General features: G+C 37.8%; 1 protein-coding gene across 1 annotated transcript in view; it reads left to right on the plus strand.

Annotated features, from left to right (window-relative positions):
* Window positions 1-17,272, plus strand: part of calcrl2 (calcitonin receptor-like 2) — a 39,484-nt gene that overhangs the window by 16,395 nt on the left and 5,817 nt on the right. The window contains exons 2-10 of the mRNA XM_086277530.1: window positions 6,847-6,904; window positions 7,045-7,219; window positions 11,426-11,533; window positions 13,123-13,235; window positions 13,966-14,057; window positions 14,274-14,403; window positions 14,598-14,751; window positions 15,248-15,308; window positions 16,467-16,533. Of these exons, the coding sequence (XP_086133656.1) occupies window positions 6,847-6,904; window positions 7,045-7,219; window positions 11,426-11,533; window positions 13,123-13,235; window positions 13,966-14,057; window positions 14,274-14,403; window positions 14,598-14,751; window positions 15,248-15,308; window positions 16,467-16,533 (958 nt within the window). The remainder of the gene's footprint in view (window positions 1-6,846; window positions 6,905-7,044; window positions 7,220-11,425; window positions 11,534-13,122; window positions 13,236-13,965; window positions 14,058-14,273; window positions 14,404-14,597; window positions 14,752-15,247; window positions 15,309-16,466; window positions 16,534-17,272) is intronic.

Here is a 17,272-nt window from a genome sequence, read left to right on the forward strand (position 1 = left end):
TGTTCTTCGGGATTGTGCCAATGTTCGTCATAGCTACAAATCAAGCTATCACTGATGCTCTTACAAAAGACCTGCAGAATTCTTTCGATGACTGTATATTTTTACATTTTTCACCCCCAGAAAATGTAGGCACTCTTGGCTTTTTTTGCAAAGATGACCTCACCGATTTAAGGTGTAATCCATTCCTTCAAAAATGGAAATCTACAACAATTGTATTGGTTTTAGAAGCGCCAAGGTCAAGCTTTTTCTCCCCTGGGCCCTGGATAATGCAGGAGAGCTCAAGGGGTCCTTTATGTGGGCCACAATCTTCAGTATGTTGATGTGGTTTTGATGCCTGCTGTATCTGAAGAACAGCAACCATTTCAAAGCTCCTCATTACAAGAAGTGTTAAAGCTACAGGGTGGTGGTTTTCTTGTGGGCAGGATTGTTCTTCTTGTGTATTTTGTGCAAAAACATTCCAGTGTGGTGATATTCAAACACTGGAAGGAAATGAAAGGGTGGAACACAGGCCAAAGAAACATAGCACGGTTGTTGTTATTGTTAAGCTATCTCTACATTATCAATATTTTTCTCTGACTTTTTGCTTAATACGGGCCACTCCAGTCAGACTCCCATGTTTCTGTTTCTCATGAACTATCAAGAGGTACAGTTTGTACTTTTTCAGATGTAGACATATTTATGTTCTGCCTTCCAGAAAGAGGGAAAGGGACGATTTATTAGAGTCACTTTGGTTTAACAAAAATAATGAGAAACAATTCTGTTTAAGGAGAGAAAAAGTCTTTAGCAATAAAGGCTTCTCACAATACCACAGATGACTGATCCTTTTTTTAAAGCATTTTATGACCTCAGAACATCAGGATCCTGGTATGTTTCTTCATTTTCTATTCCATAAAACGTGTTAGGTTTTATTGTTAGGTCGCTCCTTCTTTTAGAGTCTGACAGTTTATCTTAATCAGAATTCATTTGCCAAAATCACTTGTGAAGTAGCAGTTTGGCCTAATTACTTCAAACTGCTGCGCATATGTTGCGAGGTCTGTGAGTGAAACCTCGCCATCCACTGAAAACATCACCTTGAGTTCTGTGGTTGCCAAGAAAGGCTACAGCATCTGACACGTGTTTGGACTCATGTTAGTATTTCCTGTTATTAGCACTTCCAATAGGTGATGACTCTCTGCTGTTACTCCTGCATTATTACTAGTGTGAGGCTGCTACATGTGGTGAACTGGTGGCCTTGATTTGTTTTTACAGCTGTTACCAGACAAGCAAGCAATGCATACCAGTTTGACAGTGACCGCTGTCAGACCATCTAAACATCTCACTAGGGAAAGAAAGAAAGAAAGAAAGAAAGAAAGAAAGAAAGAAAGAAAGAAAGAAAGAAAGAAAGAAAGAAAGAACTCTATTAAAGGAATGCACTGAGCTATTGGAAAAAGCCTGACCTATACTGAAGTTTAGTTGCTGTTATGTAATTTTGCTAATGTTTTTATTTTTATTTTAAAATTAAAATTTTAAAATAGTGCTTTTAGTGCTTTTGTCACTAGTTCAATAATCATATACATGTCAATCTAATTCCAATTAAATTCAGTTTTATTGAGATATGATATTGGAGAGAAGACCCCAACATTCAAATAATCCCTTATGAGCAAGCACTATGTGGAGCAAGCCTTCCTTTTTAACAGGAAGACACTTCCAGTTAAAAGGTCATTATTCCAGGATCATCAGCCTGGAAGGAAGTTTTTCCAAGATCAGGATCAGCCTCATGGAGGACTGTAATGTGAGCAGCTAGTGGATCACGTGATCCACAGTAACAGTAAGCTTTATCAAAAAGTCAAGTCAAGTTAGTTTATTTCTACAGCACATTTAAACAACAGACATTGACCAAAATGCTGCACAACAGTAAAATCAAAATCAATCAATCAATCAAAAAAGAAAACAATACAAATGAAGGATAAAAAAATAATAATAAAAATAAATTCATAGCAACTTTCATAAATACTAAAAATGAAGATAGTAAAAGAAAAAGAGACACAGTGGGGAAAATAAAACAGAAGCTGGCCTGAAGCTGGGAAATGAGAAGAAGAATGTTTAAAGTTGGGAATTCAAGATTGGTAGTTGGGTAGATGACCTAATCTGAGGAGGGATCTGCCCGATAAAAAATAAACTTTGAAACCTAATCTTTAAAGTATTTAATTTAATTCAGGTTTATTTGTTTAGCCCCAGCTCACAACAACAACACCTTAAGGCAATTTATACTGTAGGGTAAAGACGTACAGTATCAATGGGGAAATGATAACCTGTGAGAAAACAGTAGGTGACGGTGGAAATTAAAAGCTCCCTTTTAACAGGAAGAAACCTCAAGCACAATCAAGGTCAGAGAGGCGGGCGTCTTTTACCACGATCTGTTGGGTTTGAGAGGAAAGAGAAAAGAAAAGGATAAGTAGTGTATGAGCAGAAAAGTAGAGAGGATGTCTGCTTCCTGAAGTCAAACTGAGGGTTGATTTCACAGGTGAGGAGCCTGACAGATGAAGGCTTTAATTTTGGAAAGTCAAGGAACCACAAGAATGCCTTAACAGACTTTTAATTATTTTTTATAAGAAAAAAACCTCATCTGTGGAAAACTGATCATTCAAGTATAAATATGGTGGTAAATCACAGCACAGCTGATTAAAACCAAAGCCGTGTCTTAGGTCTACTAATCAGAGCAAGTTACTGAACCACCATGTAGTGGCAATGAGTGCGCGTGTGCTGGACAAAATGCACCAAAAGGGCATAGAAACTGCTCCGTGTATGTGTGTGGATCTTTTGGTTTTACAGTGTAAATATTTGAGCGCTGGGTAAGTGTAGACTAGTGCAATATAAATATCTATCCAAGTAAGCCATGCAACACAAGAAAAGCACAGGGACTTGACCCACATCAGTGTCTGCTCAGCTGTTATGCTACTCTGCTACATGTACTGCAGACGGTGCTGGGACTTTTAATAAACATGGTCAAAATTTGGAGATTGTTTGGAGATTGACAGCATAGTGACTTATAAAGTAAAATTTCTTAATATAATGGTGTGGAAAGGTTAACTAAATTAGGGGGGAAACTTATGTTATTGTTGTTATTTTACACAGTATTAGTGATACTGTCCCAGCTGGCCTGCTGTAATGGTGCTCAGAGCTACAGTATAAAGACTCATTGTTTTCTTCATGAACCAGGTTATTGTAAGCTGCATGTGCTGATGCTTTGTCAAAGTGATGTGTTTTTTTATGTCTGCACTCAGTACGACTTTTCTTTTTTTAAACACTGTTTGAATCTCTGAGTTCAAACACTGGTCAGCAGTGATTCCCAGCTTTTTTTCATAGCCGTAAAAGAAAAGCAGTCACAATATTCTTCAGTCTCACTGACATGTCAGTATGTCAGTGATTTTCGGGCTTTTGTTCTCACCAGATGAACCGGTATGACTGAGATAAATGCTGACAGGAAGCAGTGTAGGATGAGAAAAACCAGAGGACAAAAAATAGTTTGAGAGGAAGAGTCTTCAAGAGCAGCAGTAAGAGAAAAAGAAAGAGATCAAGCGGAAAGGGTGTTGGCTTTATTGTATGTGTGCGTCTTAATGTGTCTGGCTGAATATAGGACACACAATTCTCTGGGCACAGTCAAATCAGCATGCATCTGCTTCACCTAAGTTCAAATTGAGAGGTGACGGCCTAAGAGAAAATAAAAGACAATAAAACCACAGGGACAAAGGAAGTGACGAATCAGCAATAGCATCTCAGTTTGTTACCGCAAAACAAAAACAATCCAAACCACTTGGCTACAATTCACAGATAGATTGCAAGCAGTGTTTATTGGTGACAATGGCACATAGCGAGCACTTGCCAAGGCATTATGATATGTGCGGGTGCGTGTCCTTGGGTTAACAATGTTCTGATGGGGAACAATACATTACGAGAGGCAACTGTGTACAAAACAGAAAGAGGGGCAATCATTGTTTGGTTCTTGATGGATTGAATCATAATTATAAATATTTGTGTGTGTTTGTGCGTGTCATCATTGTCACTGACGGAAACTCAGAACTGAAGTTCATGGGAAAAACTGTCACAGCACAGTTTGTGATGCGAAGAAAAAAAAAGTAAGGGCAGGCTACAATAGCCTGTGGCTACGATGTTGTTCTTCGCTGGTAGGATGGCATTAAAAGACCAAATCAGAAACCTATTTGCACATGGTAGTAGTAAAGATAATAGTTGATGATTCTTAATATAAAGAATGCAAAAACACAAGTGACTTTTTTACTTCTGTAAGTTACTTAAAGATCAATATTCACATTAAATTCCCCCTGTGCTGCAGTCGATTTGAAATACTCCTCAGCTGGGGGAAAAAGCTGTGGTTAAACAATCTAAAGTAATCCGTGGTTGCACTTGATCTTAGCAGACTCAGCAATACCAAAACTTTCTCTGGGTTGGTGGAGGAAAACTGCAGAAGCAAGCAGTTCGGAAAGAATCTTGCAGGCAAGCTTTGCTGTAATGAGCTTGGGACATTTCCTGTGTGTTGCCTTCACTTCAAACCTAGTTACGAGTCATTTTTGTATGCTTGCGACTGACTCATGAGCATTTGAGAAGCACTTGACTTTAACCTTTAACATTGGCGAACTGATATTTTAATTATAATAAGTGTAGTTTAAGCTGTTTTACGCAATACAACATGACATCCAGTCTGTGTCCAGACTTATAAGAATACAATACAACTTTATTTAAATAGCACGTTTAAAACCAAAGGCTTGAAAAGTGCTTCACAATATTACAATAGATCAAAATAAATTTATATAAAAGGCATTACCAAAATACAAAACAAGCACTAACACTAACAGATGGGAAGCACTAATTAGACCAGAAGTGTGGGCTAAATAAAGTAGGTATCAGACCTCAATTCGGAGGGTCAATTCATACAAATATAATATCAGCTAAGAGGCTAAACAAAGATATAATAATACGATTAAAATAGATGAGATGAGGGCACTAGCTAGTTGGGAATGCCAGATTAAATAGGTAAGTTTTCAACCGTAATGTGAAAGATTGGATAGAGTCCGAGGCACGAATAGTAGTAGCAGGAAGGCTGTTCCAGAGGTTAGGTGCAGCTGAGACAAAGGCACGATCGTCTTCTGGTCCTCAGTCGAGACCTAGGCTGCACCAAGAGTAACTGACCTGATGATCTTAACGCTCGACTAGGAGTGTACAGGCTGAGAAGGTCAGTGAGATAGCTAGGCGCAATATTATTTATTAGCAACAAGATTTTAAAATCAATACAATATTTGATGGGTAGCCAATGCAAGTCAGCAAGAACTGGAGTGATAGAAGCATTTTGAACAAGCTGTAATCTGTGAAGAAATCAGCATACATTTAATTTTCTCTGTTATTTTAGTTTATTTTTAGTACACTAAAAAAATATTGATGTCGATAATGCTGACTTAACTTCATTTTATTATATGGTAATTTTACTTGTGTAGAATATAAAATGTTACATTTAATGGAATCTGGTCAAATTAAATTTACTTAATTGAAATACATTAAGTTTATATTTTAAGCATGTTTTCTTAAATGTTTAATTATTTGAATAACTAAGCGTTTGATGGGTCCTGTTATTTGTTAATCTGTCTACCAAGCCTGCTTACTGTCCTCACCTACACCGTTCAGTGTTTGTTTCTTTCTTTTCATCACCAGTGTATGTTCAATTAAAAATAAGAGAACTAAATTTTCACGAGAGTTACAAAACTATTTTTAATATATTCTATTGTCACAATGAGTAAATAAGCAACAGAGACAAAAGCATCAAACAAGAATATTTCAGTTGTAAACTTAAACGTTTTCATCTTATATGTTGGATTGAGTGGAGAAAAAAATGATCCAGTCACGCAGAAGATTTTGGATGATGAAATCAAGTCTGCCTGTATTCTGAGAGCTCTTCTCTCCAGGCTCTTTTACACACACAAAAATAATTATAAAACTGAATATTTAGAGAAACAATACCGCTGACTCACAACATTTCCACACATTTCTTTCCCCTTTTGCTTTTCTATCTCTCTTATTCGCATCTGTCAAAATGCTTTCATTACTCTGTCCCCTACAGAGAATTTATTGACGATAATGCGAACTCTTATTGCTTTTTCAGATATTTTTCTCATACACTCTTCAGTTTATATCCCTTTCACATCTGGCAAAATGTTTTTGTAACCATGTTGATAAAATGTTGCTATTTTATCAGTTGTGTTTGACTTTAATCATTTGAAATCTTAAAAAAAATGTAGATGCCTCCGTTTCACAATACATTTTGCTTCAAGGAAAAATTAAACAGAATATGCAGCTGTAGATTTTTGCATTGAGCAAATCCCCGAAACAAAGTCTGACTATAGAGAGCGAGAACAACAGAATTAAAGCACTGACTGTGTATTTGTTGTTAGAGACTCTGTAACTGGCTGGCTCATTAAAGATGAAAAGCTAAAGGGAACTCGCTGCTCTTTTGCCCCAAAATAACAATAAACACACATCTGTTTCTGTGACCCTGAGTGGACAGTAGAGAGAAATGACTGCGGGAGCATGAACTTCCTTTGCTGATAAATGAGAAGATACACAAACAGCGAATAAACATACACGAATGTGCTTATAAAAACTGTGCGTTCACACAGAGGCATTTGGGTTCGGCCTGCAACAGTGACGCTATGCGGAGCGCTTGATTTCATGCATGCTAGTGGTGGTTTTATGTCGTACTTGAATGATGCAGCTGAAGCCACTTCACATGTACATATGGTGGGAGACTTAGCGTACAGATGTTTCACAATTACATTGTTCATGTTCTTCTTTTCCTTTTAGAGAAATGTGGAAAACCCTAACACTCTCCCTGCTGGTTGCACTGGCACTCTTCACAGAGGTGAGTACTCCTTTCACCCATTAGCTATTTAAGTGTCTAATGCTTTATGTCAAAGCCAGAATGTGCTTTGATTAAATTAGAGGACGTAGATTTGTAGTATCTCTAACATACTCTTTGTTTTTGATGACTACCTTGCCCAGGTGGCCCACTGTCAGGATATGGAGTCCCTGGCAGTCACTGAAAAAACAATGCCACGGCAGGAGAATTTTACTAACATGGATTTGGCCGACTTACTTGGACAGTCGAGACGGCAGATCCTGGCTGCTCAGTTTGAATGCTACTTGAAAATAATCCACGATCCAGTAACAGAAGAAGGTGATGATAACACTTTACCCATTGTTCCATCCCAGCTGGATGAATTTCTTTTAAGTATATTATTCCTGGTAGATGGAGGATGCTGCAGTATTAAAGAAGCATTGAAATCGTTTCTTCTGCAAATATAAACATGCACAGTATGCATGAAACAATTAATTAATAAAATTAATTAATAAAAATTCATCTATTTTCATTGTGTTTGGAAAACATTCCACATAATTATATCAGAGCCAGTGCTAGAACAGATGACTTGTTGCATTACTAGTAAATGAAGAGGAAAGGGAAAATAAAACTTTAACTCATGATCTCACCAAGGCAGAAGAAAAACTCCTCAAATTCCTCACCTATATCGGAAGACTTTAAATGTTGGTAGCAATGGCATTTAAAAGCTCCGTAGAGCAAGCATACACAGGAGGTGGGGTTGTTTACCGCTAACCCACTAAGTTGTTTTAGAATGTGAAATTGGCTTGAAATAAACCCCTGAACCACCATCAACAAAAGTCTGGATATTTTCCATCCTCCACCTTTCGGGGGCAGTAAAGGAGTCCATTGCTATTGTGTAGACCTCTCTGTGTGATAAAGCAGTTGCTGTATTTTCTGTTTATCAAGTAAAAATACATAAAGGCACTTGATGATGTTGATATTAGGGATCTGTGGGGGCCATAGCATCACTTCCAGTACTTCTTGTTCTTCTTTACGCTGAAGAGAGTTCTTAATGACTTTGGCTGTGTGTTTGGGGTCATTATCCTGCTGCAGAATACATTTGGGGCCAATAAACAATCATTTCTTTTTCTGAAAGCACTCTTTGTTTACAGCATTTTGTTTACAGCACAGTAGTGTATATATATCGTAAAGCAACATATAACATATTAAGTAACTGATAGCAGTTGAATAGTAAGGAAGTGAGGTGTATTACTGGCAGTCCTTCCTATTTGGTGTGTGCACATTCCTTGGAAAAGAGAAAGAGAGAGGGACAGAGAGAGAGAGGAAGAGAAAGAGAGAGGAAGTGAGTCAGAAAGAAAGGAAACTTGCCCTTTGTATTTCCCCAGTGCCTGTTACTCCCATTCAGTACTTCACTGCCTTTGAAATGTTATTGTGTGTTTCAATTCCCAGCATGCCTCTGTGGGACCTGGTATAAGCGAATTTCCGAGTATTGTTGAGAAGCTTTGTGTAGCCCAGCTGTGGTTACACTCTCTATATAAGAGTAACACACTATTTATAATGAATGGAAAATCTATATAAATAGTAATAATAATTTAAAGGGTTGCCTGTGGATGATAAAATAAATTCAAAATGAGCAGTTGGTGTATAATCACTTTAGGGTGCCTCTCGCCCCTCCGGGTGTTCTTTTAGCTGTATCTTTGCTGTTCCTTGGACTGCGCTCTTCTGGACAGAAATCTTGGATGTCTGGGATCTACTGGTGGCACTTGCCAAGCTTCAAGGGCACTGCACTCAGTGCTCTGATTACCAACGGAACAGCTATTGCCTTCACCCTTAACATCTTCTTGAGCTCTTCTCTCAGCCCTACTTCTCAAGCTTCTTGTGTTCCTTCGTCCTGATGTTGCTATTACTCAGTATAGCTACATCTATCACTACAGCCATCTTCCTCTGCTTGTCCACCACTACCATGTCTGGCTGGTTAGCTATCACCAGTTTGTCTGTCTGTATCTGGAAGTCCCACAGGAACTTAGCTTGGTCATTCTCAACCACCCTAGGAACCATGTCCCATTTTGACCGTGGGACTTCCAGGCCATAGTCAGCACGGATGTTTCTGTGTATATGCTGGCCACTTGTTTATGTTGTTCCATGTATCCCAGGGAATCTTTGCACAGCCTGCACCTGGGATCTTGCTTGGTGTGGTAGAACCCTGCTTCTATTGAGCTCGTGCTAAGACCTATTTCTTGTGGTGCCATGATTAGGGCCTCTGTATTGTCTTTCAGTCCAACTTTGTCCAGCCACTGATACAATTTCCTCAATCTGCCTTCATACATACCATGAAGGGGCCTGTCCTACCATGATGATTCTTCTCCTTGCTCTTTTTCTTTCTTGGGTTTCTGCTGCCTGTAGAATTCATTTCTGGTAGTTTGATCCCCTCTTTTCTGACTACCTTCGCTCTCTTTGTTACTATTCAACTTTTTCCAATCCGAATGACATTCCGATGTCACTGCTGTAGATCCTAGTGGTGCGGATTGGTGAATCGATGTCTCATTCACTCTTGGCATATAGCTCGATGTCATCCATGTAGAGGAGGTGGCTGTCAATTGCTCCACTCCATAGTCGGTATCCATAGCCATTGCTCACCAAGGGGTTTAAGGCTTATGCAGTTGAAGTTGGCTTCTAGAGTTGTTTGCCATGTCCCCATTGAGTTTGTAATGAAGTTCAGTTCAGTTCAGTTCATTTTTATTTCAAACATGCGCCTTCACATTCATTACAAAATATCATTCCATTCTTTTGTTTGAAAAGGAGTAGGCAGAAGTCTACACTTATTATTCCCTACCCCCTCAAATTTTGCCTTTAATTTAATTTTCTTTTAGCCTTAAATTAAACAAACAACATATGAAGTAAAAGTAAAGCAAAGACAAAACAAAACAAACAAATAAACAAAACAAATAAACAAGCCCCACCACAGTATAGTTACTTTCATATAAATAAGGACTGAGTGGTAACGTTTGCAGATTGACAAATTATGAGACAAACAAACTAAAACACTATTACGAACAACATTTCCGCACTGGGTTAACCCTGTTTTCTTCATTCTTATATTTGTTAAAAAATTGTTTTTTATATTTCATTTTAAACTAGTTTATGTTGTTACTTTCTTTCATTTCTTCTGTTAGACTGTTCCATAATTTAACTCCTGCTATAGAGATAGACATACTTTTCAAAGTTGTTCTAGCGCTTTGTATTTTCAAATTCTATTTCCCTCCCTCTTTAGCTTCTGTGAAGCACTTTGTGATTTTTATCTTGAAAGGTGCTATATAAATAAATTTTTACTTACTTACTTAAGTTACACCCACCTTGTCTTTCTATAAGCAATTTACAGATTTCTTTTGGAAGCAATTTATTTCTTACTTTATATATTATTTGCTTTCCCCAGGACGGCAATGCTCCGTGCCAATTTCCCTCGAACATAAGTAATGTGTGGTTTCCAACAGACCTTGTGGTCAATGATCACACCAAGAAATTTTATTACATTTACTCTTTCTAAATATACATTGTCAACACATATTTCTACTTTGATATTTTTATTTTGGTTTCCAAACAACATAAATTAGTTTTTATCTAGATTCAATGATAATTCATTTATATCAAATCACTTCTTTAATATCGTTAATTCCTGTATGATCATCTCCAAAACCTGTGGCAATTCCACACCTGAACAAAATATATTTGTGTCATCTGCAAATATTACAAACTTTAAAGTCTCCTAAGGTCCTGTTGATCTTGTATAGTGTTAGGTATTCTAGGATCCATGCGTGGGGCATTGAGTAATATGCTTTCTTGTAGTCAATCCAGGCAGTGGACATGTTGGTCAGTCTGGTCTTGCAGTCTTGAGGAACTGCTCTGTCTACAAGTGGCTGGTGTTTTACCCCTCTGGTATTACTGCCAATTCCTTTCTGTGTGCCGCTGTATTGAGCTATTTGCAGGGGTGCACAAAAGTGGTCCGCAGGTGCGGATTCGCTGTCAAAATAAAAGATGCGCACCAGATAAGCTCCTTTAAGCAATTACTTTGGTGTTCCTCCACCTCCAAAGAAATGTCATAAGGAGTCCGAACCGCAAAAGAAGCACGTATTGAAAAGTGGTTGCAGGAGGTGAGCTGGCTTCAAATGATGAACGCACAGAGATGTGGTGCAGAATATGCCGTGAAAATCTCACTCTAGCGGACAAAAACAGCGCCTTTTATCTACGCAAACACGCGTTGCAACTTCTTATCTGGTGCACGTCTTTTATTTTGACAGCGAATGCGCACCTGCGGACCACTTATGTGCACCCCTGTCTATGTGCCTATTCATCTTAGCCACCACTTGGTTAGAACTTCCAAAAGGCTTATAGTGTTACCACTACACTATCCAGCTGCTCTCTCTCTCTCTCTCTCTCTCTCTCTGTCTGTGTGTGTGTGTGTGTTTGTTTTATGGTTATCTTACCCTAAATTACCACTGCACAGACATGCAAATCTCAATGACATTTCTCCTCTGCCCTCTTTAGGCCCTTACTGTAACCGTACATGGGATGGCTGGCTATGTTGGGATGATTCAGCTCCAGGAACTGTCATGCAGATGTGTCCAGCATATTTTATGGACTTTGACCCTACTGGTAAGGCCGTAATGGACACACATGGTCTCTTTGTATTCTTCTTTTTTATTTGTACTGATACAGTAAGTGAATAATAGATTGAACAAAGATAGTTATAGTTTTGAATTTACACCACCATAGTTCATTTTAAATCAAGTAATGAAGATGTGATTGATCTCTAAATCACAATCAAACGGGTTTAACAAAAATGTTGTATTATTTGTTTAGGAATTAGAGGCATTTCTATACATAGTCGATACATAGTCACCAATTTTCATTTTCATTGGACTGACAAGAAGTTTCTTGGACAGGTGTCCATTCCCTTGCTATTTCGTGAGAAATAAAGGACACGTAATGTCTGAATTTCATTCAAAGTAATGAATTTGTGTTTTATAGCTTTTTTAGTCATTTTAGTCAATGTAAGGCTCAAAAAGTTATCAGTGCAAGTGAAGAAGCCCGTCATTAGGATCAAAACCAAAATAAATCTATTAGTGTGATCGGAAAACTAAAGGAGTAGCCAAATCAACAATCTTGTGCAGTGTTAAAACAATTTTTTGCACTGATCAGAAGACAACTAGAGAGGATGTTGACAGAATTCTGTCGATGGTTCAGAAAACCAACTCTGAAACATTTAGCCAAGTCAAGAACACTTTCAAGGGGGTAGGCATGTCATTGTCAAAAGTCTGCAATCAAGAGACACCTTCATGAATGAAGTACAGGTGGTTTACAACAAGGTGCAAACCACTGGTTACACTAATGAACCTGAAAACCAGATTTGACTTTCCAGAAAAATCTGATGAAACTAAGGGTAATTTACTAGAAAAGGAAGACAAAGCGGAATCATCTGTCCAACATAGTGGAGACTTTGTTATGGCATGTGCCCGTACGGCTGCTAGTGGAACTAGATCACTAGTGATGAATGGTGTTTTGACTTTTAGTTGAAATAGCAGGATGAATACTGAAGTGAACAGGGCTATACTCTCTGCTCAGATTCAGCCAAATGCTGCAAAACTGTTGGGTAAGACGAAAATGACCCAAAGCATATTGCAAAAACAACCTTTTCGCTAGTTAAATGCAGAAAGTTCCACAAAAAAACAGCAACTTAAATAAGCTACAGTAAACACATGGCAGATCATTTCAAGGGTGAAAAAACAGCATTTAACCCTGGAGAACCAATGGGGTCAGATCCGAGCCCATGGGTTCTCCAGGGTTAAAGATGTCCATGGGTTAAAGTCTTAAGGCAGTCATTGACTTCATGTAAGTATTAAAAACAGTCCTGATATTTAAAAATTAAGTTAGTTTGTCTAACTAATTTAGAGACTTCAAAAATGGGGGACTGTGTTTAAAAGTTGTTGCATTTGTTAAACTGTAATAATTTTGTTAAACCCTTTTAATTAAAGCTAAAAGCCTTCACTTCAAGGACAATTTGATGGTTTTATTTAAAATCCACTGTGGTGGTTTACAGGGGCAAAACTGCAAAAATTGTCCCTTTGTGCAGCAAAGAACAGACCTAACTGCATGTACTACAAATCGTCCACGTGCTGTATTTCATGTATAATGGGCCTATCATTGCCAACTATGACAACATGTAAAATCTGTTCATTCAACAGAGAGGGTTACCAAAGTCTGTAATCCTGATGGCCAGTGGTTCCATCACCCAGAGAGCAAGAGAATCTGGTCTAACTACACCATGTGTTCTGCACACACTAACCACAAACTCAAGGTAAAATGGAGCTATTTTCATCATTTACTGCATTTGTTTAATTTGGTTTGGTTTTGGCTGAATTGACCAAATTGGAGCATTGACCTTTACTGTAATCTGGTTCTGTGTGCCACTGTTTCGGGAGCAATTTTTCTGAATAAATGAATGTTTTTTGTGAAATTTTCTGACTGGAGTTAGAATTTGTTCGCACTTTCAACTTTCAACTTGCAATTTTATCTTATCTCATTTGATCTGATTTGGAGATGCCAATTTAACTATTAGAAAGCCATAAAACTTTGCAAACTCATCTAACCCTCCAAAATATGTCTAAGTAGAGTTCTGATAGAAATTTTCACCTTGCTCAAATCTGCTTTTAGTCTAATCAACCTCATGTCTAGACTGAACAGGCCAGTTGTTTGAAGAATATTCCTGTCAGAAACAAATCTCTAAAGCCTGTCAGACTTTTTGTATATTGTCTTTAATCAATTTAAAATTCCCATGCCATTTCTCCAGCAGTGATTACTGTTTAGTGCATCTTAATTGATGGCCATTCAGCAAATACTTTCTCTCTCAGAAGAGAGTTTACAGTTGTTTTATTTGCATTGCTGTGTGCTGCTTTCACATACTGTGAAGAGAAGATGCAAAGATTGTATTCTGTGCTGGCTAACATCTTAATTTTAAAAGAAAATCACTCTTAGTCAGCGATAAATCTATTTACATTCATCATAGCTGAGCAATTTGTTCCCTGCAGCTTGCCATCAGTGTCTACTACATGGCCATGGTGGGTCATAGTCTTTCCATTGTGTCCTTAGTCATCAGTCTGACCATCTTCTCCTACTTCAAGTGAGTCATGGGAGGTTTCTTCTGTCTGGGTTAATTGACTGCTTCTTGTTTTTTCCCTCTTCATAATCATATGATTAAATTATCATAGAAAATAATGGTGATTGCTTGAATGGGAATATTAATCTCCTGAGAAAAGTATTAGTTCACTCTGAAGCACCCGTAACTAATACGGTAGTCCATTAATGCTGTTCCTTTGCTCTCTCTGCTCTCTTTCAGGAGCCTTAGCTGCCAGAGAATCTCCCTTCATAAGAACATGTTTCTTTCCTTCATCTTAAACTCAATTGTTACTATGATATGGCTCACATTCAGCATAGTCAATAACCAGGGCACAGACACCAGCAACTCTGTGAGCCACCAACTAGTCTTCATCTCATTACACTCATGAGTTTTCTCTGTTTTCAAAAAGGCCTTATAATCCATAGTCTAGTGCCTTTCTCAGTTTTCACCTGTGGTCCTCTGTTTGTGTTTAATTACATATTTATAAAAAATCTGCTTATAACATATTCAGTATATAAGGACTTACGATATCCCCTCTATCAGGTGAACTGTAAGATCCTGGCTGTACTGACTCAGTATACCTCTACTTCCACCTACTTCTGGATGCTGTGTGAAGGCATCTACCTCCACACACTCATCATAGTGGCCGTCTTTGTTGGGGAACAGCAGCTCTTCTGGTACTACATCCTGGGGTGGGGTGAGTCAGGAGGATCACACACATTTGTGCCTTTTCCAATTCTTCTTGGAGTTCCTTAGTCTAGTTATGTAGGAATTTGCATCATGTTAGCAGCAAATTTGCAGACCTGGCTCTGGCCACAAAGGGCCAGGTAGGTTGGGATAGCTTTTTTCCCCCTTAATATTATTGTTAAGGGGATTATTATTATTATTTCCTCTTAATTATTTACTCTGGTTATCTTTGTCCACTATTAAAATTTGCTTGATGATCTGAAACATGATATGCATGACAAATATATATATATAAAAAAAAGAACAAAACAAAACTAAGAAATCAGGAAGAGGGTAAATACTTTTTCACGGCACTGTATCCAAACACGTGAGCATGTATTATACATACATATACATCCTCATTCACTAATACACTAAGATGTACTGCTGCGGCTGCAGCAGCCTCTGCAGAGATCCTGGGTGTCAGACTAGTATTCATTTCTGATTTTCTCTCTCTCTGTCCAAAGGTTTTCCCATCGTTCCTGCTGTCACATACGCTGTGGCTCGTGGGCTTTTCCACAACGACCCGTAAGATGCAGCACATTTACTGTTTTGCCATTGTCATCTCTGTAAATCAGAAGCTCAGACTAAGATGAGAAATGTAGTAAGACGTGTAGAGATATCCGTACTGGAAGTAGAGCAAAGCACAAGAGAGTTTTTCATCTTTTCTATAGTCTCTAAAATATGAAGTGGATTCTTGTATAGAAATATTTGACTGAAAAATGTTCAACAAACTAAGGTCAGTATATAATGGATATAAGCTAATGACTGACAAAGCCTGACTCGCTGAGAGTAATTTGATTCACTGTAATCCACATGTACAAGCTGCAATGTGACCCATTCCCATAAGCCACAATCTTTACAGCCTGCGAAAACACTGATAAAGATTGTGGCTTACAGGGATAGTTTATATAGCGACTATGTCTACAGCAGCTTCGTAAAAGATGTTTTGCCATCATCATTATTATAAGCAGATGAACACCTTTGACATTAGTTGAGTAAAATATATTGTGGTATTATATTTTTAATTTGTCAGTTATAGTTTTTGGATAATTTGATAGCTCCACCCCTTCCACACCTTTATTTTACTTGCTACGTGCTTTTTTAATGTAGAATATTAAGTTCACCTGATACAGTCACATGGTTTATATTGCTGGATTCATCACAGTCAGACCTTCTCCCCCCAAAAATGTTTGGTGTTTACTGATCTTTATATTTTTATATATGTAGCACTCTATTCAATCAGTCCATCATGATATTTATATTCTTTTTTTCAGATACGTAGAAGAACCCTCTGCCCACATCTGTCACATCTACTTTGGTTTGAATCAGAGCTTCCATTATGAAATTTCTCCCATCTGAACTTTGTTCAGAAGTTTTTAAAATTTGGGGAGTTTTTTTTTTTTAGAATATCTGTCAATTTAACTGCTTTTTCAGTAAAATATTTTTATACAATAAAACATAAGAGACTATATAAGAATATTTAAAAAAAACACTGTGATCCTTTGTTCGGCCTCCGGTATGGACTCAAAGAATAAAGTGCTTTTGCAGGTCTTTACTCTAGCCTCATAGTACAGTCTTTTGTTAAGAAGAATTATAAAATATAGAATTATCTCATCAAATTGCAGTGTTCATTGAGTGTGGCACAAACGATGAACAATGATTTCCTCTTTGTGTTTGTTTCAGGTGCTGGATTAGCACACACACTCAGCTGCTCTACATCATACACGCCCCCATTCATGTTGCACTCATTGTGAGTTGATAACAGTGCATTTTAAATATCTTTTACCCAAATTTTAAATATTGAGTGACAGTTCATTACACTGCTGCACACTCTGATACATGAAATAGACAATATACCAGATACACATTCATTTATTAACAGAGAGATCAAATACGCTGTGTCAGCCTTTAAGTGCCATGATAAATATTGCCAGCATAATTACAGTAAAATGATAAAATGCTAATAAAATCATAGCTTTGGCACTAGTTTCAGAACCTGGATGTCATTTTTCAAAACGCTAAAAACAAAATTCTCATTCAAAACACTGCATTTGCGTTCATATGTTTTTAAGGAAAACTGGTACAGTTTCACTGTTTAGTTGTTTAGAAAATCATTGAATATTAGAGTACATGCAGTACACATATGTCGTTGCTGTAAAAGAACCAGTAGAGAGAATACAACAGATGCAGTGGAGTCAATGAACAAATGTTAAATTTACTAATGAAATCCACTGTAAGACGAGGAGAGCCTCTGCTATGCACCTCCTAGATGAGTTGCTCCAGGCATGTTCCACTCAGCAGGAGGCCTCTGGGGCAGACCCAGGACATGCTGGAGAGATTACATCTCTCGTTTGGCTTGGGAAAAAACTTGGTCTCCAATTAGTCTGCTGCCCCCACAACTGGGACCCAGATAAGTGAAGAAAAATAGCCGACTAGATAGATAAAATACACTGTAAATAACAGCGTGGTTCCCTTTAAATGAAAGCAAT

This window comes from Aulonocara sp. 'chitande type north' Nkhata Bay, linkage group LG20 (assembly GCF_057382095.1).
Source record: "Aulonocara sp. 'chitande type north' Nkhata Bay isolate Kocher_YH1m ecotype deep benthic linkage group LG20, A_spYH_male_GT1.1, whole genome shotgun sequence".
Taxonomy (NCBI): Eukaryota; Metazoa; Chordata; class Actinopteri; order Cichliformes; family Cichlidae; genus Aulonocara; species Aulonocara sp. 'chitande type north' Nkhata Bay.